Source organism: Indicator indicator, chromosome Z, assembly GCF_027791375.1.
Source record: "Indicator indicator isolate 239-I01 chromosome Z, UM_Iind_1.1, whole genome shotgun sequence".
In the NCBI taxonomy this organism is placed as follows: Eukaryota; Metazoa; Chordata; class Aves; order Piciformes; family Indicatoridae; genus Indicator; species Indicator indicator.
Genome location: NC_072053.1, coordinates 44,866,288 through 44,893,043, shown reverse-complemented (window position 1 = coordinate 44,893,043; position 26,756 = coordinate 44,866,288). Strand labels below are relative to the sequence as shown.

General features: G+C 40.3%; 1 protein-coding gene across 1 annotated transcript in view; it reads right to left on the bottom strand.

The window, feature by feature from the left end:
* Positions 1-26,756, bottom strand: part of ADAMTSL1 (ADAMTS like 1) — a 198,913-nt gene that overhangs the window by 38,562 nt on the left and 133,595 nt on the right. Inside the window, exons 18-20 of the mRNA XM_054397580.1 lie at positions 12,023-12,233; positions 2,989-3,168; positions 941-1,094 (exon numbers count right to left, since the gene is read on the bottom strand). Coding sequence (XP_054253555.1) covers positions 941-1,094; positions 2,989-3,168; positions 12,023-12,233 — 545 coding nt within the window. The remainder of the gene's footprint in view (positions 1-940; positions 1,095-2,988; positions 3,169-12,022; positions 12,234-26,756) is intronic.

Sequence of the window (26,756 nt, the reverse complement as noted above, 5' to 3'; positions counted from 1 at the left end):
TAGTTTCTATTAAAGTATTTAAATGAATATTGATGCTTAATAAATGCATTGAAAAGACAAGTGTTTATCATCCAAACCCTCAAAAGCAACAATCTTGCATCTCACAGCAGTAAGGAAGAGTAAAAGTGCTGCTACGTCAGGGTAGTTGAACAGAACAAAACTGTGTGGACTAGGCTTACAAACACAGTAAGTACTGTTAAAGCGTGCTAGGTCAGTGTGTTTGTTATGAACAACTAAATAAAGCACCATAGGTATATTATTAGTTAATAACATGCTACATTTGGTCCAAGTTTTAGTTCTGAATGTCCTATCTTCTTTTCCCTCTGACATACCCAACATTTAGCAGTTTCAGATTTCATAGTCAGCTTTAAGCTGAAGCTAGGCTGACTTTCAGACTTGCAAATCCAGTTGTTTTACTGCAAGCCAGGCACACACGGAGATAATACTTTTGTGAAGGGCAATAACAAATGCATGAACTATCAACATAAAATACGTCTCACTTATGCTGCATTGTTCATTAGAAATTCCAAGTCATAGAGGGTTCTGAGTGACATAATTAAATAATATGTTTTAAAATTATTTTCAACACCAACCCTTAGGCTGCTGTGCTGTATCTCTGAGACCCTACATTGCAGCTGTGAAAATTAGATCTAGATTTAGGTCATAGTTTTGAGCCAGTTCATCTATAATCTAGTAACTCCCTTCCAGCACATTGTCTCAGACCCAGGTCCAAGAGTAAATTAAATAGCTCTCATCCACTAACTTGCCCTATTGCTAAATGAAACATTACTTGTTCAGAGACAGAAAAACTCAGGAGCAGCAGCCACTTTGCAAGACAGAGTAACACTAGTACAAGAGAAGGTTATGGAGCAGGGGAAGAATGGATTTCTTAGTGATGGACCCATTTCCCCAGACACTTTCAAGCATCTTTTCCACTTACTTGCACAGGTGCCTAGTGTACATAGCCTGTTTAAGGATGAGAATGGCAAAGGTGGGCACAGTGAGGAACTGATGATGAGAAAATCACCAGTTTTCAGCATCTTTCTGCAAATGGCGTTTCGACTCTGTGTGCCCTCTCCACAGCTCACTGAACACTAGGAAAATAATAAGAACACTAGAAACAATTTTGCTACTAAAAGCAAAAGTGTGCTCTGTGACACACACACTCACCGTCTCACCTCTCATATCCACATTGCATACTCATACTGTGGTATGGATAAGTTATGCCTTTCAAAATATCATAGCAGAATACATCAGAGCAGCACCTAGCTGTTCAATAACAGACAGTGCAGACAAACCGAGGAGATGAAATATCAGTTACTTTGTGGCCTTTGAGGTTTTGAATCTTCCCACAACTCCTTTAACACTGTTTTCTCTCAGTGTCTTTTGTTTTAACGGTACTGTACTGCAGTACAAAGCTTGTCTTTGCTCTTTATTTTTTTATGCTTGTGTCTGCTGGTAGGAAAAACTCCAGCTCATGAGTGTGAGCAGATCACATTGAGTTGCACTTCACAGATACATTGTGCACAGCTAAAATTTGTCCTAAATTTGTTTTTGAGCTTTATTGTTCCAGATCTCTTAGAAATAATAAATGGATGGATGTGCCAGATACCAATGTGTTGCCTCAGCCTGAGTCTTACCACATATGGCTAACATAAAAGATGATAAACCTTCCAATACCAAACTGTGGTGCTAGATGCTAAGCTGGGCACGGTTTGATGGAATTCAGCATGTCTATTTTGTTTCATATTATGTATATAGCACTACAGAAAGTGAGAATACAGGCAGGGCTATTGCACTGGGACCCAGATAACAGTCTGTAAAGGTGCTGTGAAAGTGGGCTAAGTCCTGTAAAGCTGGGAGTGCAAAGATACCCATGCACTTCTGTTACATGTAGTTGAACACCTGGTAATGGGAACTGGAGATTAAGTGATGGGGAGAAAACACACCGAGGATAAGAAGAGCAAAACTATGGCAACCTTCCAGTGAAGTGAGGAGAACATTGAGAAATCAGACAATTTTAGGAAGTGCCGATATGCAGAAATGTGAGTTGTGCAGATATCAACATTAACCATGTAGCAACTTCTTATGTAGGAGGACAGATTTGGAAGAGAATTACAACTTTCAATGCCAGAATGGCCACATGTCTTCTAGCAGCAGACTTCATGAAAATATCCACTTACATGAATAAAATGTAAAGATAAATCAACATATGAAGGGTGCAGGTGGGACAGCTCCTTCAGGAGAGTGAGGTTTCTTTCACAATTAAGGCAATTTCAAGCTGCATCCATGAAATAGCATTGGGAAAGTGGTGGCAGATATTGCGAGATGGGGAATGCTAACTGTCATTAAAATTTCAAAGGGAATTTTTTTTAACCATATGGGACAAGAGGGAGCCTGAGTAAGTGCAAGAGACTTTGGCAGAGAGCCATCCCCTAAATTGAAGGAAGCAGCTAGCTAGCACTAGAATGCCCTAGAATGAAAGAGGCTTTGTATCTGTAATGATGTGCCTACAGCAGAGAGCAGGAATCCCTCCCTTCACTTCTCTGTGTCATAGGGTAAGGTTGGAGCGATCCCAAGAAGAAAAGACTGTTGACATCAGAATAGGCAGCCTTTGGAAAGAAAAAGCACTTGGCTTCAGGAAGTAAAGATTACTCTTCATTTATGTCTTTGATGAATATAGGCTTAGGCATGGACAGAGGCAGGGATTTATTGTGGTGAGCATAGTTTCTGTTTACTTCAGAAAGGAGATCTTAATGGTTTGCCTAAATGGCTAAACCACATCTCTGTGGAGGCAATCTCTAAAGAGGAACATTGAGCTAACGCTCATTCATCCCCTTCTAGAATAATAACGCCTAATTACGAACCAATTTTAGCACATGATAATATCCTTTGTGCAGTCTGAGTTTATTTGGCTTTCTAGGCACAAGTGACTCAAGAACTTCTTCACCAAGAACAGCATAATACTCAAGCACACAAACAGCATACCTGTGTCCAGTCAGAAAAAAACCACTCATTGGGGCAATCCTCATTTTTGCAGGCTTCTTGGGTAACTGGTCTTGGTGTGGAGCAGAAGGTTTCTGGCAGATCTAACAAGCTTCCATCTGCCAGGCGCTGCTTACAATGCATATCTCGGTTCTGAACGCCACTGCCACATGTCTGTGAACACTGTAGAAGATGAGAATCAGCCACCTTACATCACAATTTCACCATGGGATTTTGCAGTAAAAATTACTTGTAAATTCTGGTATAAATCTACACTCATTTGTGGCCAAACAGAAAATGCATTAAAAACAATTCAGAGACATCAAAGCAGACTTCTTTAAAAAAAAAAAAAAAAAAAAAAAGTGGAAGCAGCTTATTTTGCTGATATTTAAAAGAACTGCCTCAGTATTTCTCAAGTGTTCTGTTTTCAAGCATTTGCACAAAAGAAATGAAGCAATGGGTTAGAATTTGCAATATGAGAGTGGAAAAATTTGCCTTTCCTATAACTGCCAAGTGGTAAATGGGATCTTGTACATGACGTGAAGGATCTACACCCTAATGTCTCTACCTGAGCTGAATATGCTACTGGCAGTGCCAGAGAGAGTGAAGAAGGCTTCTACAGCAGTTGGTAATTCAAGACTTTCATTTCCAGGATCTGATTATATGTATAGATAACAGTAGCCATGGATGAAATAGTTTGAACAAAATACTGAAATTTAACTTGTTAAAGAAGGTCTGTATTAGCAAGAAAATAAAATGGAAATTTGAGAGTATGACAAATTAAAATTTCTCATTTATCACTTCAGTTTGTCTTCCTTCGGTGATTTTAAAATTTATTTCTAATTTCTGTCCTACATGAGGTTTAATACTAATGCAGTTCAAATCTTAGCTTTCCAGCCCAGAATTCCTGTCCTTGATTCTTGTCTTTGATTTTTAATTTATGCAAAAGTTATATATCAGCCTCAATCTAGTCTTAGTCTCAGTAACTAGTTTATAAGGTTAATGCAACAAACCATTAAATATCCATGCAGTCCTTTCGTATTTATGGTTGTCATGACAGTAGTGTGTATGTTTTTTCCAAAGGGTAAAGAGGAAGGTTTATTTGAGTTAAAGTAAATCGGGATGATTAATATTCAGAGAACCCACCTCCCCTTTCTCTTTAATGTAAATACCTTCTCTGTATCCTTTCTGTATCCAAGTAGGGTAGGAAATTTTGGACAAGTAGGTTTATTGATTTTCTGACTCTTTTTTTGTATACTTGTTCAGCCTTTTTTCCTAAAGATCTCTTTCCTGAGGGTGGTAACAGATTCACAGTTCTTCTGATCAGCCCAGCCAGCTCACATTTTCTTCCTTCTCCTAGCAAAGAGGGGCCATGACAGGCTGGAGAGGTGGGGCCATGACAACCTCATGAGGTTCAACAAGACCAACTGCAAGGTCCTGCATCTGGGTCGAGGCAATCCCAAGCACAAATCCAGGCTGGGCAGTGACTAGCTGGAGAGCAGCCCTGAGGAGAGGGACTTGGGGGTGCTAGTGGACGAGAAGCTCACCATGAGCTGTCAATGTGCACTTGCAGCCCAGAAAGCCAACCAGATCCTGGGCTGCATCAATAGAAGTGTGGTCAGCAGGTCAAGGGAGGTGATTCTCCCCATCTACTCAACTCTGGTGAGACCCCACCTGGAGTACTGTGTCCAGTTCTGGAGCCCCTATTACAAGAGGGATCTGGACATGCTGGAACGAGTCCAGAGAAGGGCCATGAGGATGATCAGAGGGCTGGAGCACCTCTCCTATGAGGACAGACTGAAAGAGTTGGGGCTGATCAGTCTGGAGAAGAGAAGGCTCCGAGGTGACCTTATTGTGGCGTTTCAGTATCTGAAGGGGGCGTACAAGAAAGCTGGGGAGGGACTTTTTAGGATATCAGGTAGTGATAGGACTAGGGGGAATGGAATAAAGCTGGAAGTGGGGAGATTCAGACTGGACATGAGGAAGAAGTTCTTCACCATGAGAGTGGTGAGAGCCTGGAATGGGTTGTCCAGAGAGGTGGTTGAGGCCCTATCCCTGGAATTGTTTAAGGCCAGGCTGGATGAGGCACTGGTGTGATGGTTTGAAACTGTCTCTTTAATTCTTCTTTGCAAAGTTCAAGCAGAGAAAGCGAAAGAATGTAAATAAGGAACTATTGGGTGTAAGAAAGCAAAATGATTTTTCTAAACACTTCCAAGGGATAGATAGAAATGATTAAGAACTACTACTCAAAACAAAGTCTGCACTCTGCAGTCTGCAGCTGGGGCAGCTTGCTGGAGTATCTGGTTACTGTTTATTCTTCTCTTCTGACTGAATATAACAGACTGACATTGGCGAGCTAAGTTAACAACTTCTCTGCTTTAGCTAACTCTAATTTCTGCCGGGGGGGTCTGGGGAGGAGGTCTCTGGGAGAGAGAGGCCCCTTGGGAAAGGTCCCCTTTGGGGGGAAGCAAAGGGAGCTTGATTGTACTTTTCTGTTGATTGTATATATTTGTAAATGTTGTGAATTTTGTATATTTGTACATATTCATTGCATTTCATCATTGATTGTAGATTCTGCTTGTAAATACAGCTTGCATTTGCTTCCAGGCTGAGCTAGCCTGGTTATTGTTGGTGTGGGGGGAATTTCAGCTCACACTGACACAACTGGCCAGCCTGATCTAGTGTGAGGTGTCCCTGCCCATGGCAGAGGGTTGGAACTAGATGATCCTTGTGGTCCCTTCCAACCCTGACTGATTCTATGATTTTATAAGGGAGAGCCTGCATTACACTAACATGACCAGGAGCTGCTTATATCTTGCAACATGGGAATTATGCCTGAGAATCAGAAAAATATATGAAGAAGTATTAGAACTTCTACTCAAGCAGTTGAAAAAACACTGGTTTAGAACATCTTGCAGTTATGAAAGGCCCTTCTCTATTATATTGGGAGAGCTGAATAAACTTTAGTGCTAGCCTGATTATTTCAGATATATATTTTCCTTGAAAGACAGAAAGTGCAGAAAGACATATTTATATTCATCTTATTTTGCTCTATAATCAGTAAAAAATTGTTTTTGTCCTTATTTAGAATGCTACAAAGCACAAAGCCTTTCAAAAAAACTAAGAAAGTAAAACAATGCTTTGGTTTTAAACAAAAGAAAACATTTTTCAGCCTTTAATTCAAGGACAATTGATTCATCAGAAGGAAGTGAATCAAGAAAAATATGATTAGAAGTGTTGATTCAAGATCGTCTAAGGACTGTTATTGTATACCAGAGCCTAAATAAGTTAGGCGTTGTATGAATACAATAAAAGCACATTCCTTCTGTCAGTCAGACAAATCATAGGAAGTCTCTCTGCCCTTCCATCACTACCAGATAAAAGAGTAAGGCTAACCAGAACTTCTTGCTTCATGTCTTTCACTCACTTATATAGCTTTGTTCTGTGAAGTATTGCAGTATCACAGTATATTAGAGGCTGGAAGGGACCTCAAGAGATCACTGGTTCCAACTGCCTTGCCAAAACTGATCGCTTAGGGTAGTCCATACAGGAATGCATCGAGATGGGTTTTAAAAGTCTTCAGAGAAGGAGACCCCACAACCTCCTTGGGTGGCCTGTTCCAGTGCTAGTACATCTAGCTACGTGACACCAAACGATATTGCTAAGTGCCAGAAAGAGCCAAACACTATAATGAGATTTCTCTGTGTCCACAGGACTGCTTTTCTAGGACAGCCCTCAATTATGACACTGGAGATCTGCCTGTACCTGTATTTTACTTCTGGGATCTTCGCTGCCCTGGGGTCTGCTGAATTTTCTGTAGCAGAAGCTCCCACCCTCATATTTTTTTCCAAGAAAGAGGGGTAATCAATGACAGCAACATATGCTTGTATCTACAGGTAACAAGAAACGTAGTTTTTAGAGGATCCTCATCCAGACATATCCCATATGAATGATGTGCTCTATGAGCTGTTCAGAAAGATATCACAACAGAGGTACAACAAAGTTCTTGTATCACAGGTTGGTTTGACCTTACCCACAGAAGTAGGTAAAGCCCATGCTTTTGAACTATGTCTCCTGATATTACTGCTCCCCACATCTTCTGAGCAAAGGCAAGCCCAGTGTCCCGTGACATCCTGTTACGGAAGATAAGGGACTAAGGTATTGACTTCCAGACTGGTATTTTTCCATGTTGCTGCATGATTGTGCCTAGTTCAACACTTACCTTAAGCAAACACAAGGAAAGGCTAACATTGAAGAAGGCAACATATACATCCAGTTCTGACAGTCAGTTATCCTTGGTTATGTGCTGCCTTTTCCTGTATGCTGGCATAGGCATTAATGCATACAGAGTCCACTGGAGTGGAAAATTATTCTAGGTTAAAGCTAATTATAATTCTGGTTAGCTTTACCCAGGACTACTGCATGACAGCACAATATTTCTTGAGATATAAGGGAGTGGGTGCAAGGGCAAGAAAGAGATCCCAGCAGCAGCTATTTTCTCCTTTGGTAGAAGTGCAGGCATATGTCATCCTAAACTGTGGCGGAACAGGGGCTTTGGCCTCTCTCACAGTAGTCATTGCTTTGGTATCTGTTCTGCTCATGTGACAATCCGTAAATGATAATTAACATAAAGAAACGATGGTCAGTCTTGAAAGAAGAGAGGTAAAGTGGGCTGTCTCTCTGCCTCACCACATACCTAGGAACATCTACACACATGAATTCAAGGCACAAGATTTAGGCAAAACCACCATTTCCATTGTTTGGGAGGCAGGGAAGTTGGGAAGCCTCTTTGGAAAGTCCCTTCCCAAAGCTGTTGGGAAAGGAAAAGGCAGTTATTGATGAAAAATAAAGGGCTAGGCAGCTGTTGCTCAGCATCATAACTGCTACTAGCACTAGCTGAATGCTTGAAAGAATGCAATTTTACAGTTTTTCCTGCCTACAGATGCCGTTGAAGAAGGGGTTATCCTACCCCTCAGCTCTCTCAGGTGGTTTAGTTTTACACTGCCCTCTGTTTAAGGTGATGGGACTATAGTAGTACAAGGTTTGTTCTTGCTCTTGAAAATTAATTCTTTGCTATGACTCCACAGTATGATAAAGCATCTATATACGGAAGAAATATTTTTCTCTTGGCAGGTCTTTCAGTTGCTTTCTGAGCCCTGAAGCTTTAGAAAGATCTTTTTACAATAAGAGAAAAAAATAAGAAAGTATCTGAAAATGTTAGCAATTTTCCTATTCTGACTTCTGTCAAGCCATTTTTCTAATTATCTGGGGAGCAAGTATAGTACTGAGCAACAAAAAAGGGATTCTGGAACTGAGACTATGGAACTTATTCAGTAATAAAACAAAGGAGGATGAAGGCTAATTGATGGGTGTTTCCCATTTGAAGTTTGCAGAACAGATATTAATAGTGCCTTGTAAAAATAAAAGTTCATATGTACTTTCCTCCAGAAGCACACAACTGAAAACAAGATAAACATCCTAATGGATTTAGCTAAAAATGAAAAGTATTTAAAAACATATAATCTTGAATCTGTGAAGAGATACTTTAAAAATCACTTGGAATGTTACAACACTGATAATTATCTGTGTTTGCCTGCCAGGAACACTGGGGCTTCTAATAGTGTTTAATTCAGATAATCCTTCCCTAACAAGATTAAGAGGCCTTAGAATAGAAAACATTGCTCATCAGAGTTTAAATCTTTTGTCTGTTTGCTTGAAACTATTGTGAGGGAATGCTTTGAAATACACGATGAACAGAAGAGATGAGATCTAAGAAATAGCTTAAAACCAGGCTGTATGGAGAACAGATGTCACTGTCTAGAGTTAGTGAAGCTTTAAAGAACCTTCCCTAGGGTGAGAAAGGCCCTTTACAGAAGTGTTGTCCATCTTCTGTATATGGAAAACCCTCTCAGGTATTTGAGGAGAGGGGAGGTGTTGTGGGTCACTTAATTGAAGGAAAGAAATCCTCCTGCAAGGTTTCTTCTGCTGGAGGGCTCCGTGGTGGCTCTGCTGCATGGGTCGAGTTCACCTCCAGGAGTCTCAGCTGCTCACATCCTGTTCAAATGTTTTTTTCTCCTCCTGCATCCCATAAGCCAGCAGCTGTAACAACCCATCACTGTGATGCACTGTCTTGGTGACAAAGGTTTTTACATGAAGGCCCTCCATGAGAAAGCTCTGTAAGACTGAATTACTAGACCTAGCTTGGTAGAAATAACTGTACAGATGTTGGTGGTACAAAATCCAGGACCACAGCTGTTTTTAAAAAAATGAGAGAATCAAAAGTCATTTTCATGGATTAGTCTTTTTTTTTGTGTTTGTTTATTTATTTATTTAATTGTACTATATACCTCTAAAGAGAGGCATAAGACAGTAGGTAGAGAAGTACATTTTTGTAATTGTTTTCCTTTTTGAAAGGTAAGTGCAGGAAATGTTTGGAGCTCATATAGTGGGGAGCTATGTAGACAGCTGGCCAGCCTGTCAAAGTAAGCACAGAAGAGCTATAATGCGACCTTTGGTAAGCTGCAGCAAGGAATTGTGGTAAGGGATCTCTGTCTTCACTAAGACCAGAAAAGGCATCAGGTAACATAAAAAGTGTGAACTGAGCAGTTTGATTTAATTACTGATTAATATGCTTGTTAAAGCTTTTATACTCAATCAAGCTCACTTCTCTCTAACTCCTACTACAGTTTTCAAACACACAGCATATTTGAGAGCCCCTGAGCAGATAAAAAAATTGCTAGAACATTACTTCAGACAGGTGTAAATATTTGTGTTTGCACTGTTGAGGGGCAAGTTAAAATTTTGAAAATAATCTGTCTGGAAATTGCTGTCGTAGTTTTGATAGCATTCTAGGGTAGCCTATAACTAATGGCCATTGTTATCAGAAAGACAATTTCTCAGTATGCTGTAGTGTATCTCTTCTGATTGTTAAATAAACTTACAGAAAATCACTTTCTGTGGCCAGTTACAGGCTTTTAATAAGCATAGACACTCCATCCAGGATATCTTAACTTTGAAATGCTTGTTTATTACCTTTTGTATTAGTTCAATACGTATTTGTGATTATAAGAAGGCAAACTAAAGCATGAGCTATTACTGAACTATTTGAGACATAGAACTAATATCATAACTAATTATTTAGCTTTGACAGAATATCAGCCTGGCTTAAATTTGTGTTACTCAGATGGCTGCCCAAACCCAGAGCTCTCCCATGAAGCACAGTTTTACAGACTTACCAGCTTCATTAGGTGAGTAATTAACATCTCCCTGGCCATTAAGAGCACACTTTATAGGTGGAGGGTGGGTAAGCATATGTAAGCACCATGCCAATAACTCATAGTTTTCTCATATGATGGAGTGAATACTTGCACCCAGCAGAACTGAAGATTTAAACAGGCCTTTTTCTTGCATTTCTACCACACAGCAAGTTTTTAATTTACTCTTGATAGCAGGGCAGGATCCTCTCTTCCTGTGCAGTCTTATATCAAACAGAAACATCTTTAAGTCTTTTGAATTGCACAAGTGTTTTCATTTGCAACCAGATGGCAGCAAATAAACTTATTTCTGTTCTCCAAAGGCAGAAAGTCTTGCACAGATGCATTAAGTAGATAACATTTTCCAGTGATAGCGTAATAGAACACACATCTCCCAAATGGAAGGACTTGGAAGGATGAGGACTTTTTCTTGTCGTAAATGAAATTATTTGAGAATATATAGAACATCAAACATATTTTAGAGATTCTCTCCTCCTTGATCCTTTTTATTCTGTCCTGAAGGGTCAAACGCCAAAACATGCCCTAGCCCAGACAATGGGCTAAGCACTTGTGAATGTGCTAACCTGGTCGGTTCCTGGAGTCGAGATGGTTAAGGCAAAAGTATAGCACGTGGCGTTAACATTGTAAGCATCCGTGAATGTGTGTGTGCCCCTGGTCATGTTTGGATATGCCCCATCCTATAGGTCCAGTTATCAAGTTTATGTGTTACCAAAGGGCATTAATGTCTTGGGACAGTAAACCAGCCTAGAAGTTAGGCAGCTTGCCTTGTTCTAACCCAGACAGCAACAAGAGCCACATACAGCCAGAGTAGCAGCTGAAGGGCCTCCACTAGCAGACCAACTACAGTTAGGTCTTGTTCTTACCACAAAAGAGACAAGAGCCAAATGCTGCCTGAGTAGCAGCTGAAGGACTTGTCCTAACAGGCAAAAACTACACCCAGGCCTTGCACCTGGACCAAGGCAGAAAGTAGAAAAGCTTCAAAACAATGGAATCCCAGAAGAGCCACAGAAAGACTATAGACTGGCAACAGAACACATGAGAGAGAGAGACGTCCCCCTAGCCCTCACCAAGCCAAGGGCAAGCTCCAGACCGTGAACTGGGCATGAGAGGAGAGAGGCCCCCTAGCCCTCTCAGAGCCAAGGGAAAGTAGAATTATAGTCACAGCATCTGGGAAGATACCGGGCAGAAGAGCAAGTCATCAGTACCTGGCTAATCTGCCACGGAATCTCATTGGTGGGAAACCGCAGATCGCAGCACCTTTATTTCCAGTTTGGATCACTGTATTGGAAATTCTTAAATCATTTAACTGTCTTTATATGTGGAATGTATCACTCACAACTGATAAACAAAACCTGTAAATATACTTTGTAAATAAGTTACAGCAGTGTTTGAAGATACCACTGCCCAAGATATTAAATAGTATATACAAATTTACATTTTGTTACATCTTCATACAAACATTGGCTTTGCTAGCCCAAATCTGCAGCTAACTATAATATTCCACATACTTGTATCTGAAATCTATAGCCAGTTGTTAAGACTCCCCAGTAACTGTATTAGAAGGATCTGTGGTCACTATTTGCCTCTGAAAATGCTGACATATTTAATTTAAAGATCAAAAAAGGGTCGGTTTTTCATTTTTTAATTACTTGTTGAAATGATTAATGAATTGTCTTGATGGGCTAGAGCAAAATGATGCATTGATAATGCATGCAATGACTACTATTAGGAGTTATAAAATGAGATTACAGATATATTCTTACCTCTTGCCATTCTGTAGGATACCAGGAGGGTGGGCAGTCAAAACAACTACAGGCTTGCACAAGGGATGGCTTAGGTTTACGGCACAATTCATCTGCCAAAATCACCGTCTCATTAGTCTCTCTCGACAATAGATGACAACAGAAGACATCCCGTGTCTGCAATCCACCTCCACAGGTAAGACTGCAAGTACTCCATTGCCCAGTTTCCCATCTGTGAAAGGGTCAGGAGAGGAAACCTTAAGCACAGAATATAGTCACCATATTTTTTCTCTTTCTACAATGACAGATGGAGTGAAGAAGCAGTAAAGGAAATAATCTTTTTCCCATCACTGTCACCCTTCTTATAGCTGCAGGATGATGCTAAGAAGCTACAAAAAATATTCACTGCTTCTCTGCATTTTTAGTTCCTGTTAGACTTCAAGTCTTTTATATTCCTGAATACCATAGGAAGAGTTTTGTGTCCTAAATTAGAAGGTTTTGGTGTGCAAGAATCTCATCAATATATTTCAAAACTAAATGGATTTAATTAGCTTTTTTTTTTTAATGCCTTTAACAAAAAAATGAAGATATTATCAAAGTCCATCAAAGGAATGCATCACCAAACTGACTTGAGCCATGCAGAATACAACTCCTAATTCTGTCAGCCACATACAGAAAATTGCTTAAAATATTAGGTCTTCTACTCTTGTACTTTATGAGAAAGCACTTCAGAGGTATGCAGCAATGCATACACAAAAAAGTTGTGTATTCAGAATGAGAATATAAGAAAATACTCTCATGGACTTTATACAAAACACTACACTTACCTACATATACTTTCACATCCAAAATGAAAGTGTGATAATCAGATACTGCCACTATTTCTAATCCTGAAGAATAGCTTTCTTTCCTGCATAACATTGTTGAAACTGATTGCTGGGGGAGTAGATAAAGCATGCAGGACAAGGAAAGCTCAGAGAACCTGCCCTTGAAGAAAACAAAGCCAGGGAGAAACTAAAGAGGCTGATTATGAAGAAAGACATGACCATGTTCCAAGCAGGATGGAGGCAGACAATGAAGGAATGCTATAAAATATGTTGGCATAATGAATCAGAATTTGTGGAAGAAGCAGACAAAAACACATCAACAGTCAGTTCAGCAGTCAATGCAAACTGCTTAATATGTTTTATATGTTAGTAAACATATTATGGAAATAATCATTCAAGGTTGTGCCAATCTACAGTCACAGCAAAATTTTAACTTAAAAAAAATTCCCTTTATATTATAAAGTTGTTTTGAGCATTTGCTCAGATGGTACTCCCTGTGTTCAAATTTGTTCCCCTTACCTCTTGTCCTGTTGCTGGTCACCACTGAAAAAAGACTGGCCCCATCCTCCTGACATCCACTCTGGAAATATTTATGAATATTGATGAGATCCCTCATCAATATTTCTCCTCTTTTCCAGGTTTAAAAGCCCCAAGTTACTCAGCCTGTCTTCATAAAACAGATGTTCTAGTTTCCTAATCACCTCTTACCTATAACAAGTTGAAACAGCTAGTGGGTAGGAAATACTTTTTCCTCCCTAGATGATAATGCTGATCAGTCAAAAGGGCACATTGCTTCCCTTCTGTGCCCCATTTACTGATGACATGCTGATTGTATAAGAGGGCAGGATATGTCCTGAACATCACCTAGGCACTATCAACACTGGAGTTTGCTTTTAGACAACAGCCTTGGTTCTGCCAGTGGAATGACAAAAATGTTTTTTACTCTTTATAAGAATGAACACATCTTGAGCTAGAAGTTGCCATGGTTGCTTTCTAGGCCAAAGTATGTCGAGAGCCATTAAAGCCTAATATGTGTACTGGGAGCTATTTAGCAGTGGAATAGGGGTGACATTTGGTAGCCAGTTAAGACACCTGGAATATGTTCTCCACACAAATGATCTTGTGGGAGAGGTCCCAGATTTTTCCATAAAATTGTCAGTCAGAACTAATGTGGGTATCAGCTGCCCTTCAGTTTGGGCACAATCTAAAATAAGATATTTGAGCAGGTGCTGAAAAGAAGGCATTTTCTTATTTAAGAATCTATTTTGATGCATGGTTTTTTGCCAGAATGTCTTTTCTTCAAGTGATAGTAAAAGCTCTTGCCTCTAGCAGCTCATTGCTTGTTATTGGTATAAGTGCACAATGTTTCTGTTGGCAGTCATATCTCAGTGGTTATCAGGCCACATCAACTCTTTGGACATCTTGGCTTCTGTAAAAGAAGATGTCTGTTTCTTTTTCCACAAGAAATGCTGCATTTCAGTAGAGAAAAAGAATTTGTTTTTCCAGCGTCTGAAATTTTTTCTTATTGGCTGTGTCTGTTTCCTTACCCAAAACATTAGGTTGCTCACAATTCTTTTCTGCTGCTTTAAGCGATTCCTTAGAGGTGCTCAGGAAATACGAGGGCAGATTGTCTCTCACCCTTGTACTTTCATAGTCTTAAGTGACTTTCATGGATTTTCAAAGATACAAATTAAATAATATAAAGCAGAGATGTACAAAGTGGAGAAAAGATTTGCAAGTAACTAACACTATAAGAGATATATATGGTTGGCAGAATTTTGAAGTCCTAAGAACCAGAGAAAATCACTGATAATATTGTAGAATAGAAAGAATCACATGGCTGTAGAATAATGATATAATAGTTAAAAGTTCTTACAACACTTTGAACTAATCTTGTTAAATTTACAATTTAGTTTATGTGTACTGTTGGAGATAATAATCCTTTTTCTAAAAAATAAAAATAGATAAAAATACTGTTCTTCTGCAGTAACAGTTTTACCCTTGCTGCAGAGTGTGAAGTTAACCATATGGCTTTCTACGACAGAGTGATTATGTTGGTAGATAAGGGACAACCTATGGATGAGATCTATCTGGACTTCTGCAGGGCCTTTAATACGGTCCCCCACAACATCCTACTCATCAAGTTGGAGACATACAGATTTGATGGGTGGACTGTTCACTGGATAAAGAATTGTCTGGATGGTCACATCCAGAGGATGATGCTCAATGGCTTGAAGAGAGAGAGAGTGACAAGTGGTGTCCCTCAGGGGTCTGTACTGAGACCTGTACGGTTTCATATTTTTATATAGGCAGTGGGATTGAGTGCACCATCAGCAAGTTTGCAGATGACACCAAGATGAGTGATGTTGTTGATACACACACAGAGGGACAGGATGTCATCCTGAGAGACCTGGACAAGCTGGAGAGGTGGGCCCAGGTGAATCTCATGAGGTTCAACAAGAGCAAGTGCTGGGTTCTGCACCTGGGCCAGAACAATCCTCACTATGAATACAGACTGGGGGATGAGGTGATAGAAAGCAGCCCTGAGGAAAAGGAATTGCGGGTGTTGATGGACGAGAAGCTGGACCTGAGCAGACAGTGTGCACTTGCAGCACAGAAGACCAATCACGTCCTGGGCTGCATTAAAAAAGTGTTGCCAGCAGATCCAGAGAGGTGATTCTGCCACTTTGCTCTGGTGAAACCTCACCTGGAGTACTGCATCTAGGTCTGGAGCCCTCATTATAGGAAGGACATGGACCTGATGGAAAGGGTCCAGATGTGGGCCACAAAAATCAATCAGGGCGTTGGAGCACCTCTGCTACAAGGACAGGCTGAGGGAGCTGGGGTTGTTCAGCCTGGAGCAGAGGAGGCTCCAGGGAGACCTGATAGCAGCCTTCCAGTACCTGAAGGGGACTTAGAGGAAGGATGGGAGAGACTGTTTACAAGGGCCTGTGATGATAGGACAAGGAGCAATGGCTTCAAACTTGAGAAAGGCAGATTTAGATTGGATATGAGGCAGAAGTTCTTCACTATGCGGTGGTGGAACACTGGAAGAGGTTGCCCAGGGAGGTGGTTGAGGCCCCTACCCTGGAGATACTGAAGTTAAGGCTTAATGAGGCCCTGGGCAGCCTGGTCTAGTTTGGGATGTCCCGGCTGACTGCAGGGAGGTCAGACTAGACGACCTTTGGAGGTCCCTTCCAGCATGGACCATTCTATGATTCTATGATTTCTGCCTTATTTCCTGTGGCCCCTGTCTGTACATTCCTCTGTCTCTTTTTTCTTTTGGGTGCTTTCGCCATACTGAACCAACTCTGACATTTAAAAATGAACAGTGCTATCATGTTCTGCATGCATCTGACAACACCAGAATTTTAATTCCAGAAGGAAATAATCCTGTACTTAAAAATGTGAATACAGTAGTTACAGGATAAAGTTAAAGGAACCTTTTGCAAGTGGAACAGACATCTTTGTGAGCTGACTGTGATTGTTTTTAAGATACAGACTTTGGGAAATATCTGCAGACTTATTAGTTTATAGCTTAGGTGAAAGTCATGGGTTTGGTACTTCCTGTGTTGCTTTCCAGAGGCCAGTGAAGAGATTGCATGGGTTTGGCCTCAGACATTCTTTTTATCCCTCCTTCTTTCTCCTGTATGAGTACCCAAAGTTATATTAGTATGTAGCAACAGAGAAACAATGTCTTTGAGCACAAATTAGACTTACAAATGTTTCAGCTACTGTACTTCATAAGAAACAAAATTCAAAATATTTTCATCTCTGCAAAGGCTAAAGTTGTTTCCCACAAGCCTTCAGAACAAAGTACTCTTGTACCCCCTTAATCAGTCTAAAAAAAAGTAAATGCTATGGGTGGAACTTGTTTTGAGCCAAAGCACTATGAAGCAAACAGCTTTGGATCCATCCATATATGTAAAGTATATAGGGTCAAAACCCAAGCCTTTTAAGCAGTCAGGTGTTTGTGGTGAATGATGCTTATGTCCAAGACTACACCCCAAATAGTGCCAGGACATGTCCCTACATGTTCAGCTCGAACCCCCTCTTCCCTCTCCCTTCTGGAGAGGGGGAGAAGTCTTGGTGCCACTGAGCCTAGGTAAACAACCTCCCTGTGCCCGTTGTGTGTGGTGAAGGCACCACATGCCAGAATTACGCCCCCAGACACCAGCAAACTTGTCCCAACATGTTTTAGTAAGTCCACCCTTCCATCTTCCTTTCGGTAGAGGAGGACAAAGGCCCAGTCACCAACCTGTCTCCTGAGGGGTAAACAACTACATGCACCCATCGCATGGCATGCTTATGCTCTTTCCGTCTAAGGGCGTAATTCTAGCTTCACCCTTGCTATAGGTCGAAGAAGGTTGTTGACAAGTGTGCCCATTGGCCAGATCCATCCTCGAGATATCTATAAGTACTACTCCATTTGTTTACCAACTTGCTCTCTTCTTTTGCTTTCTCTCATTTTGTTTGAGCTACAGAAGCTCGTAACCCCTAAGTCTTCTCACTCCCACATGCAAGCATACTAGAAGCCCCTGCAACACAGAAAGAAGCCAGCTGCCCGAGCTGCTCGAGGAACCAGCAAAGGAGATCCCTTCGCTGAGCTACAGAAAAAGCCAGTGTCGTAAGGCCAGATGAAAGGACTGCAGAAAACCCCAAGAGGGTAAGCTTTAGCCCAGAAGGGAGGGACTAAGCCCAAGCCAGGCAGTCCAGATCTGCTACAAGCTAATCATAAGCAGCCATAAGCAGAAACGCATCTTGCGTGACCCCCGCTGTTTGCGGGAGATATGAGGAGCTGCCCACTGTTGCCGCTCTGCAGCCCTGTGCCATCAGGATAATGTAACCTGGGATTTTCCTGAGAGAAAGAGAGAGAGAGAGATATCCTCTCTGTTGAGATCAAGCCAAAGACTGCATTGTAACCTTAATGAGAAGCAGTCGCCGAGATTCGGCATTGTCAGCTCACTTCAAGCCGAGCCGAGGGGGAAGCGCTGCTTCACCACACCCCTTCGCTGGCCCCGCCTACCGGGAACCATCACCTGACCTGGCCCCGTTGCATAGGACCGCTCCTCTGGACCGGCCCTCCCAGGGCAACCCTGCTAAGGGAAACCGCCGATTGGCAGAAAGCCTTGCCACTCCACAGCTGTGGGAGGAGAAAGCAAACCACCCCTCCCGCAAGAGGAGAAAGAAAGGCACCGCCTGGATGGACCAGCCCCTGGCTGACAGACAGACAGGCAGCTGACAGCCAGCCAGCAGCAGCGAGTAGCCAGCGTAGCCCAGCAACTTGCCTCACTACAAAGACAGAATGTATCTCTTCATGTGTGCAACATTCAGCAACCTTCTATTCAAAGCGCCCGCCTGTAGTCATGTGATATTTCCAGATTGAATTGCCCCTTGAATAACATTATAAATATCTCTGTACATCACCGCAGCCGCAAAGCGTCTTGTCGAGTCTCCCTCTAGTGGACAAGCGGCAGAACTGCACCCCTTCATTCCCTTAATTAGAAATTGATTCTGTAAATATTCTAATTGGGTAAAATTGTATATACTGAACTAGTTATGGACTAAATTTCTACAACCATGCATTCAAATCAATATATAAAGGTGATTAATTGTTATTAATAATTTTAACAAATAATAAAATATAGTTTTCATAATTCATATTTCATACTTCATAATTAATAATCATCATCCTCCATCCCTAATCACCACAACATTGTGGTAAAGAAAGCTCAGGCGACATGCTCTTGCTTGCTTTGTTCAAGGTGTATGCTCATACTACATTTGGTAAAACATCATTTAATTGGTTGATTACTCTGTTTACAAAGGATGCTCATTGGACCAGTATTTGTGTGGCAAATATTAAATAGGGGTTGTTTAGGTAAAAAAGTGCTCCATGTTTTTACCTGTGCCTGTTCCTGTGTGCATGCCCATATTTGCCTCGCACCCTGCACTGCTGAAGGGTCTGCTTTACCCAGGAGTCAACCCGGCATTTCTGAGTGCATTGCTGTGGATCACCACCATTGCCTGACTGATGGCTGAGTGAGGGAACCGTGGTAAACCGTGTGCACCGTGTGTCCAGGACCGCTACAGCCCCCTGGAGTGGGGACATTGCTTCGACCGGACCGGCAGCTCCCCAGCCGATCCCTGTGGATTGCGGAAGAAGTCTCCCCAGCCTTGCAGGGAAGCCACTTTGCCGTGCCCTGCGACCCCTGCAACAATGGTTTTCCCCCAGAGTGGTAAGCTCTTCTTATGCAACGCACTTCGTGAACTGAGCTGCAAAAGCCTCCAAGGTTCCCGAGAAAACTCCAGGACTTTTTGTTCTGGGAGAAGCAGCAACCACGTGGCACAGCGCCACGTAGTTGGCCTCATATTTGATTTCTTTATTATGGCATATCTGTGCCACAATTTCTGGAATATAAACACAGCCTCATGGAAAGATCTCACACAGTTCTTAGTTTGTGAGTGTGATGGTTTTAAGACTGTCTTTTTAATTTTTCTTCACAAAGAGAGATTTCAGCTCTCATGCTGTTACAGTGAGTAAGCTAAATATTTCTTCATAGAGTTTCTGTTGAGGTTTGTGCCAAACTGCCTGTTTGTGGGCTTGCTGGTCCCCGACAAGCACCCCTTCCCTCCCAACCTCTTTCCAAATTGGTTTCGTTTTCTAAATTTCTAGATTCCCTCAAGCTGTTCAAAGCACCCATATATATACATTCTGCAGAGGTGGTTTTTCCAACTGAATACTAGCACCTGTGAATATCGACTGTAAATAGCTTGCAGTATAGAGTGTAAATAAATAAATTATAAAATCTCTATAAATATCTCTGCCGTTCATTTCTTGGCAGGAATTTACATTTTACATCAGTGCTGTAAGCAAAGAATATTTTCTAGAAATATATGATTTCATCCTGACAGAATCCCTTCCAGTGTTGCCAAGAAAATTGAACATAGCATAAGAAAAGTAAACACAATTTTACAAAGACATCCCAAACTAGTTCTAAAAATGATGAAGTTATTGTAATTTTAATGTGTTTAAAACATGTGAAAGTGATACAAAAGAACTCTTCTTGTTTTTAAAATAAACATTCATTAATGTGGACAGAGGTTTGCCTGGAAGCATCATACTTAACATCTGACATGTGACTGAATAGGGACGTTTTTCAGTGCAGAAGGGCTGGGTTGCAGCTGTGTATATGCACATGCAACAGAATGAGCAAATCACACACTATGTTAGTATTGCTTTCCTCTTGCCCTCTCTCAACCCATGTGTCCTCCATTGGACCCTACAGACTGAGAATTCTACTTGGAGCCCATATATCTCCTCCCTCCCTTTACTGTTATTGACCTAGAGCTGTGTTTGTGGCAAACCTTCCTGTTTCAGAGGTGTGAAAGGCTTTCTTTGGGATTCTTTAGCAGATTTTTCTAAGGTTGAGTCCACATCCTCAGCATCAGCTTTTAAATACCATCTAGATTGCGATCTTAAACTTTGGGCAATGGAAAGAGTCACTGTCAATCCTGTTTGGATAGAATACTTTTCTGCAGTGAAGCTACAGCATGGAGAGAAGGACTCCCAGGTCAGCTCCCAGCTTTATAGTCAAACTAGTCTCAGAGGTAAGAATTTAACTGCAATTAATTTTTCATCCAGCTGTTAAATGGCTCAGAGTAAAATCGTACTTCTTGGGCTGGATATCAGGATGAATTTATTTACTGAAAGAGTGGTGGGGCGTTGGAACAGGCTGCCCAGGGAGGTGGTGGAGTCACTATCTCTGGAGGTGTTCAAAAAAACTAGTACAACTTTGGAACGTGGTCTAGTAGTCATGGAGGTTTTGAGTAGAAGGTTGGACTTGATCACCTTAGAGGTCTTCTCCAACCTTAATGATTCTATGACTTGAAATGAAGTGTAACAACTAAGACCTCCACCTAGGTGTTTAAACAGGGATCTGAACCTCTGGGAAGTAATGTCTCTACTGCTGTGGTTCAGTTTGTGTTAGAGAGAACATTATAAATATACATACATTATACACACAACTCAAAGGAAAACTGATATTTAATTAGATACTGAAAAAGTTCAAGCTAAATTAAGATATAAAAATGAAAAGGCAGAAAGTTTAAAATTAGCAGCGGCAGCAGGAACAGAAAAATAATTCATGCTTAATTGTTGTTCCAGCCTCACAAAATCACTGGTTCAGAATCACCGATATTGCAAGGGAGCTGAACAGGAAGGGGAGGCTTCAGGAGATCACTGTGTGCAAGGGAAAGCGAGGTACTTTTCTTCAAAAAGCGTCTTTCTTTCAAGTGAAGAGAATCTATTAAAGCGACGTCTGTACAGCCAACACATGCAAGCAGATCAAAGGTTCAGTGAGAGTGCTCTGGGAGCTGACAGAAGTAGCCTGCATTCACTCTGTAGACTTATCTGTATCGATATTGTAGCTCATTATGGCTGAACATGGCAGGATGCCAATATTTATAAAACAGAGCCAAACAGAGGAAAATAGAAGATGAATTGAAAATTTAGAGAAGAGCAGAGGATAGAACGAATATGCAACAATTCTACAAATAGCAATTTTGGCTTCTGGAGTAGCCTTCTGACATGCTTCAAGCTATATATATTAGACTCCTTACAGTAAAAATGTCTTGTTGTCCCTTGAGGAAGAGAACATCAATCATTAAAGCAGGTAAAAAAAAAGAAAAAGGCAAAACCCCCAATGGTTTGTGTTTTTCTGCCAGCACTTTGAACAGTGGGATGTTGTCTAGTGAGCCTAGACAGCTGCAGAATGCATGAACCAAGGAGGAACATGAAAAGGCAGCTTCAGGTAAACGAACAGTTCCAGCAGAGAATGGGTTTGAGAGATTAGCAGACGTACTAGATGCTGAAAAGTACCCCACAAAAGACTTCTATTTTGCATAACGGTGGCATGGAGATAAATGACAGCAATGTCTTTGACATAGATACACAAACCTAGGTTTGGTAGACAAGTAGTAGTTTTTGTCTCAAGTTTAGGTGCTTAAAAAAAAGCATGTTTTAAAAGGAGTTAAATATTTTATGTGAAATAAAATGAGAAATAGTCTTTGGTAGCCCATTTCAGAAATGAATACAGGGAACAATTGAGGAACAGAGTAAGATGTATAAAGCTGTGAATGAATTACGCTTGTAATGGCAGATAGAAACTGAATGAGTAGTGCAGGGAAGAACATATATTTTGGGACCTACATGAAAGCAAGAAAATATCCCTTGCCCTAAATCTACAATGAAGCAATACAAAACCACAGCAACTACCCATTTATGAAATAAACTCTGCACATCAGTCCATGAAACACTCTCATGTGGTTCTCCTGCAAAGAAAACAGCAGGACAGTTTAACCCTCTCCTGTCAATGGCAGAGATACTTGATGTCAAAGGCTCCCTGGCTCTTTTCACACTGATGCTCTCCATGCTGGACTGTCTCATAAGCCTTTTCTTAGGCCTAACTTTATGCCATACGGATAATGTTGGAAAACAGCTGTTCCTGAAGGAGAAATCAACAAGCTTACAGGCAAGAGAAGACAAAGAAAAAGCTTGGCAGATGAAAAAGATATGCAATGAACTGATTATTTGTAATTAAAATGAATTATTTAAGAATGAGATAGTTGAAAATATATGTAGACGGCATTGAAAGAATATACAAGAAGACTGACTTTGCAACTTGTAAGATCAATATTCATTAACATGTGATTTTGTCCCAGAGAGTAACAAGGCTCAAATAAAAGCTAAGGATGCCTTTGCTGAAATGATCAGTACTGGAAAGCAGTAAAGGGTATATCACTGGATTGAATGGAAAAAGAAAGCAGATTTATGAATGAAGTAGTATTCAGATAATAGTGAGTGGGCTTATACAATTGTTTAGCGAGTCCAAGTTTTATGAGCAATACTGCCACAAACCCAGCATTTAACATGAGCTCCTTACTGACCTGTCTGGCAGCAGTACAGAGATAATATCTTCATAAGGATGAACTGTTCCTGAACTATTTCTCCCATGCAGAAGATACAAACACACTGTCTCTCAAAATCAAGCATACAAGATTTACCTCTAGATTTTTAGTAGGAGAAGAGGAGAACAGTTGAGTTTAGGTATGTGTATCTATATGGTATTGTGACTGAACTAAGGAAACACCCTGTGTCTGCTTATGTTTGAGTTCTCTGCAATGTCCTTCTTGCAATATGCAGTTAGTAATGAAGTGCAAGAGTTTTGCCCCAAGGACACATTCAGATCCTGTATTTGCTTTCTACTTTCCTCTTTGAGGGTAACTGTGAGTGATAATCTCTTTACTAAATCATTCACTCTTCTGCAATGAAAGATGTTTTTCCTCACATTAACATGCAGAGATACAAATATGCAGGAGCTTCTCACACAGAGTGAGGAGGCTCTAAAGTCATGTTAAACCCAGAAACAACCAGAATAACCACAGTAAATTATTCAGATTCATGCAAGTATTAACCAAGGCCTGATTCTGACTCAAAAAACAAACTAAGAAGTTATATTCAAAGTGGTTGTGCCAGAAGAGTTACTACATCTACAGACAAATGTACAAAAACATTTCATATCACCATCCTAATAGTTATATCAATTTATGTTTGTGTGCAGAATCCACAGACTACAGGATATAATTCCCCTTTAGATTTTGCTGAGTGAGAAATTGGCTTCTCAGATCTCAGGAACTATGACAATGTAACTATTATAATTAAAAATAACCTCATACCTATATGTAAATGTATCTGGGGGTAAGAGATAGGAGGTATAGAAAGGGAAGGGGGATGCTTGTGACCCTGAGCAGGAACCTGCTTCCACCTTCCCTCATCTTTTTTGTTGTTGCTAGCCTAATGGCAGGAGAGCAGGAGACTCTTTTTTTCTTCAAGTGTCTCCCAATGGCTCAGGGGCTGTGGGCTGGGTACTATGTGGCAGGTGTTTCCAATTCCGTTACAGGCAGGGCAAAGCCTGGCTCCACCAGTCTATCTCCATTTCAGCCTCCCTAAAGCTCCTAAAGCCTTTCCACTTCGTCTTGCAGCCTTTCAACTTCACCTTGCAGCTGTGCTGGTCAGATGAGTAGATCATCTACCTGCTGACACCACACACAACCCCCTGCTACTAGGGAGGCTGTAGCATTCCCTGCAGCCTGTGAACTGAACCATCACATGCTTCTGTGGGAGCTCTGTCTGCGTTCCCGCCTCCATTTTGGACACTGTTGGGAGTATAGTCTTCTTCTGCCAGGTGGAGGGTAAGGAAAAGCCATTCTTGAAGTGAGTCATGTTGAAAATGATAAAGCCAACAGGATTTTTCTGATTATTTTTTGAGTAATTTAGAACACAAACATTGCAATTAGCAAAAATCAATGATCTGCCCTTTCAAGTTTTGAGCATAGGGTACAAAATTGTGGACATTGAACATCTATTCGGTGTTAACTTCTGGGAAGACTGTGCTCTGCTCAAGTACCGCTGTGTAATTTTGGAAAGGATATGGGTTGATTGACACAAATTAAGTAATTAAAATACTCAGTTAAAATGATCATAGTCTTCATTCCTCTCTTTCTTAAACAAAGCATGCTGAGTCTCCTAGTACATCAAAAAGGCTATATTCTTTTTACAGAAATATCAAACAGGGCCACAGCAAGTTAATATGAAATTTTACTTCATATCTAGTTAGTTATTACCTCCTAACTTAGCCGTCACCTCCACAGCATTTCACTATGCCTTAGTTCAGTGCAAAATGGGAATTTTTGTTGCACTGTTTTCAAGGATAAAATGAGATTAGGCTTTTTAAAACACTATTGTTATCAAAGCAATGAACAAAAATTATCAACAAAGTCTGAAAGCACAGGAAACTCAGTTCCTCTGAGATCTGAATATGAATGAAATCTTCCAATTTTTGTGTGCAACACTTACTTGTTCTTCTTTCTTTTGTAAAAGTTTTAAACAAGATTTTCCTAACTCCATATAGCTGTGAATATTTGAAGAGAGATTTTTGTGGTTTAATTTTTCTGTCTCTCTTCAACTGACTTAGAATAATAATAAACTATGATATTAAGCCAGAATTTTATCATATTTTGTTCCAGAAGAAACCAGCGCAATTAGGAATTGAACAGGATGATACCACAAACTAATTTGAAGATGAAACATTAACTGAGTTATAAAGTTGTCGATTCTATCCATATTAATTTTTAGTAGGGGGCAAAATGACAGCAACAATGAAAAACCCTTTAGGATCATTCTGAAGCGTCCAAACAGACTGATGAAACAAAAGCAGAATAAAATTATTCTTCACTGACTACTTCTGTAGGATATATCTTGAGATGTGTGCCTTCTGATCCTTCAGAAGGGCTGACTAGATTATTTTGTGGTTCAGCGTTTTCGTTTGTCTATATTAAATTGGCTATAATAATTGTTGACAAGTAGAAACTTACCTAACTAACCCTTTGTGAGGTTTTAGAGAATGCCACATATAACAAAAAGTGCCTAAAGAAGAAGCAACATTCTGAAGTTCTAATTTTTGAAAATTCTCTCTCAAGTTAAACAAGATCTTGAACTCTAGGCATATGTATTAGATTCTAAGTAAGTTTTGGTTCTAAGTCTGTTTTAGTTCAAGAAACAGTACTGGAATAGTTTCTCTAAATATATTAGGAGGGAATTTTAGTTCTCTTGGACAAGACCTCAGCTTTTTCTTCATGTTGTAAACAATATTTGCTGTCTACTAAGATATCATCACTGTCTCAGATGCCTTCTCAGCAGATTGCCTCCTCTACCCATCAGAACTACAGGCTCCTACAATCACTTACACATCCAGGACATTTTAGAAAAGACATTTTATATCTTTAGCTTCTGTTAATGCACTTTAGCATCTGGGAAACAAAGAAGAGCCAACACTACGAGACCAGTCAGCTCTGTAAAGGCCAACAGCAACAGCTCTGGGAAGTAACAGTAGTTCACAGCCTGCATTTTGGGAATGTCTGTAACAGAGATTTAAGTTCACAGTCATAGTGTATTACAGGTTTTGAACTTCTCAGTCAATAGCAATGCCTTCATCAGAATTTACAACGACACAATTTTAGCCAAAATTTCCACCAGGTACCTGGAACTAGAATTGTAATCCTGAAACCTCTTATGATGTTGTTTGTTTTACAAAGAAACATTATGATTTTTTTTTTAAATTTTTAATGTAGTTTATTCGGAAGTCTTAAGACTGCAGTAACTAATGATTATAAAGTAATAATTTTTATACACTAAATATTATCAATTAAATTAATATATCATTATATTTAATAAAATGGCATTAGTAAACATAGCACTTCATAAGCTTGAGGAAAATAAGGATGGTATCCTGTCTCAGCCCGCATTAAAGACATTTCAACTTTCCTTCTCATCTCTCTTTCCATTAGCCACACTGCCTGCCCTCTGCAGTATTAGGCCTTCTTTCCTAAAAGGAACCATTTTTCAGAATATGTGCTATTCTTCATTCTGTTCCTCCTAAATCTATGCAGACAAGCAATTTCCTCCAGATGAGGAGGCTGGAGGAAAAGGATATATATATATATATATATATGGAAGGGAAAAATTTTACCTTTTCTCGATTGCAGGCCTAGATGTGGATGAAAGATTCTTATCTCCACTCACTGCCTCAGTCACCTTTCACCTCCACTTCATGGCCTAGTTCTCATCTACAGTACCATCATCTTGTAATCTATGGAGTAAACTACATGCCCAAGATTGCTTTGATCTAGCTTTAGTCTGGTAGCATGGTTGCTGTAGTGGTATGGATTAATGTACAGATTAATTAAAAAAGTATTCACCCAGCTTCTCAGACAGATTTTGTAACAAGACTCATGTAAATATGAATGTTCCATGTTTTTTCATAAACACTGAATATTTGGTTTTCCAAGTCAGAATTGAGAGGTGATCA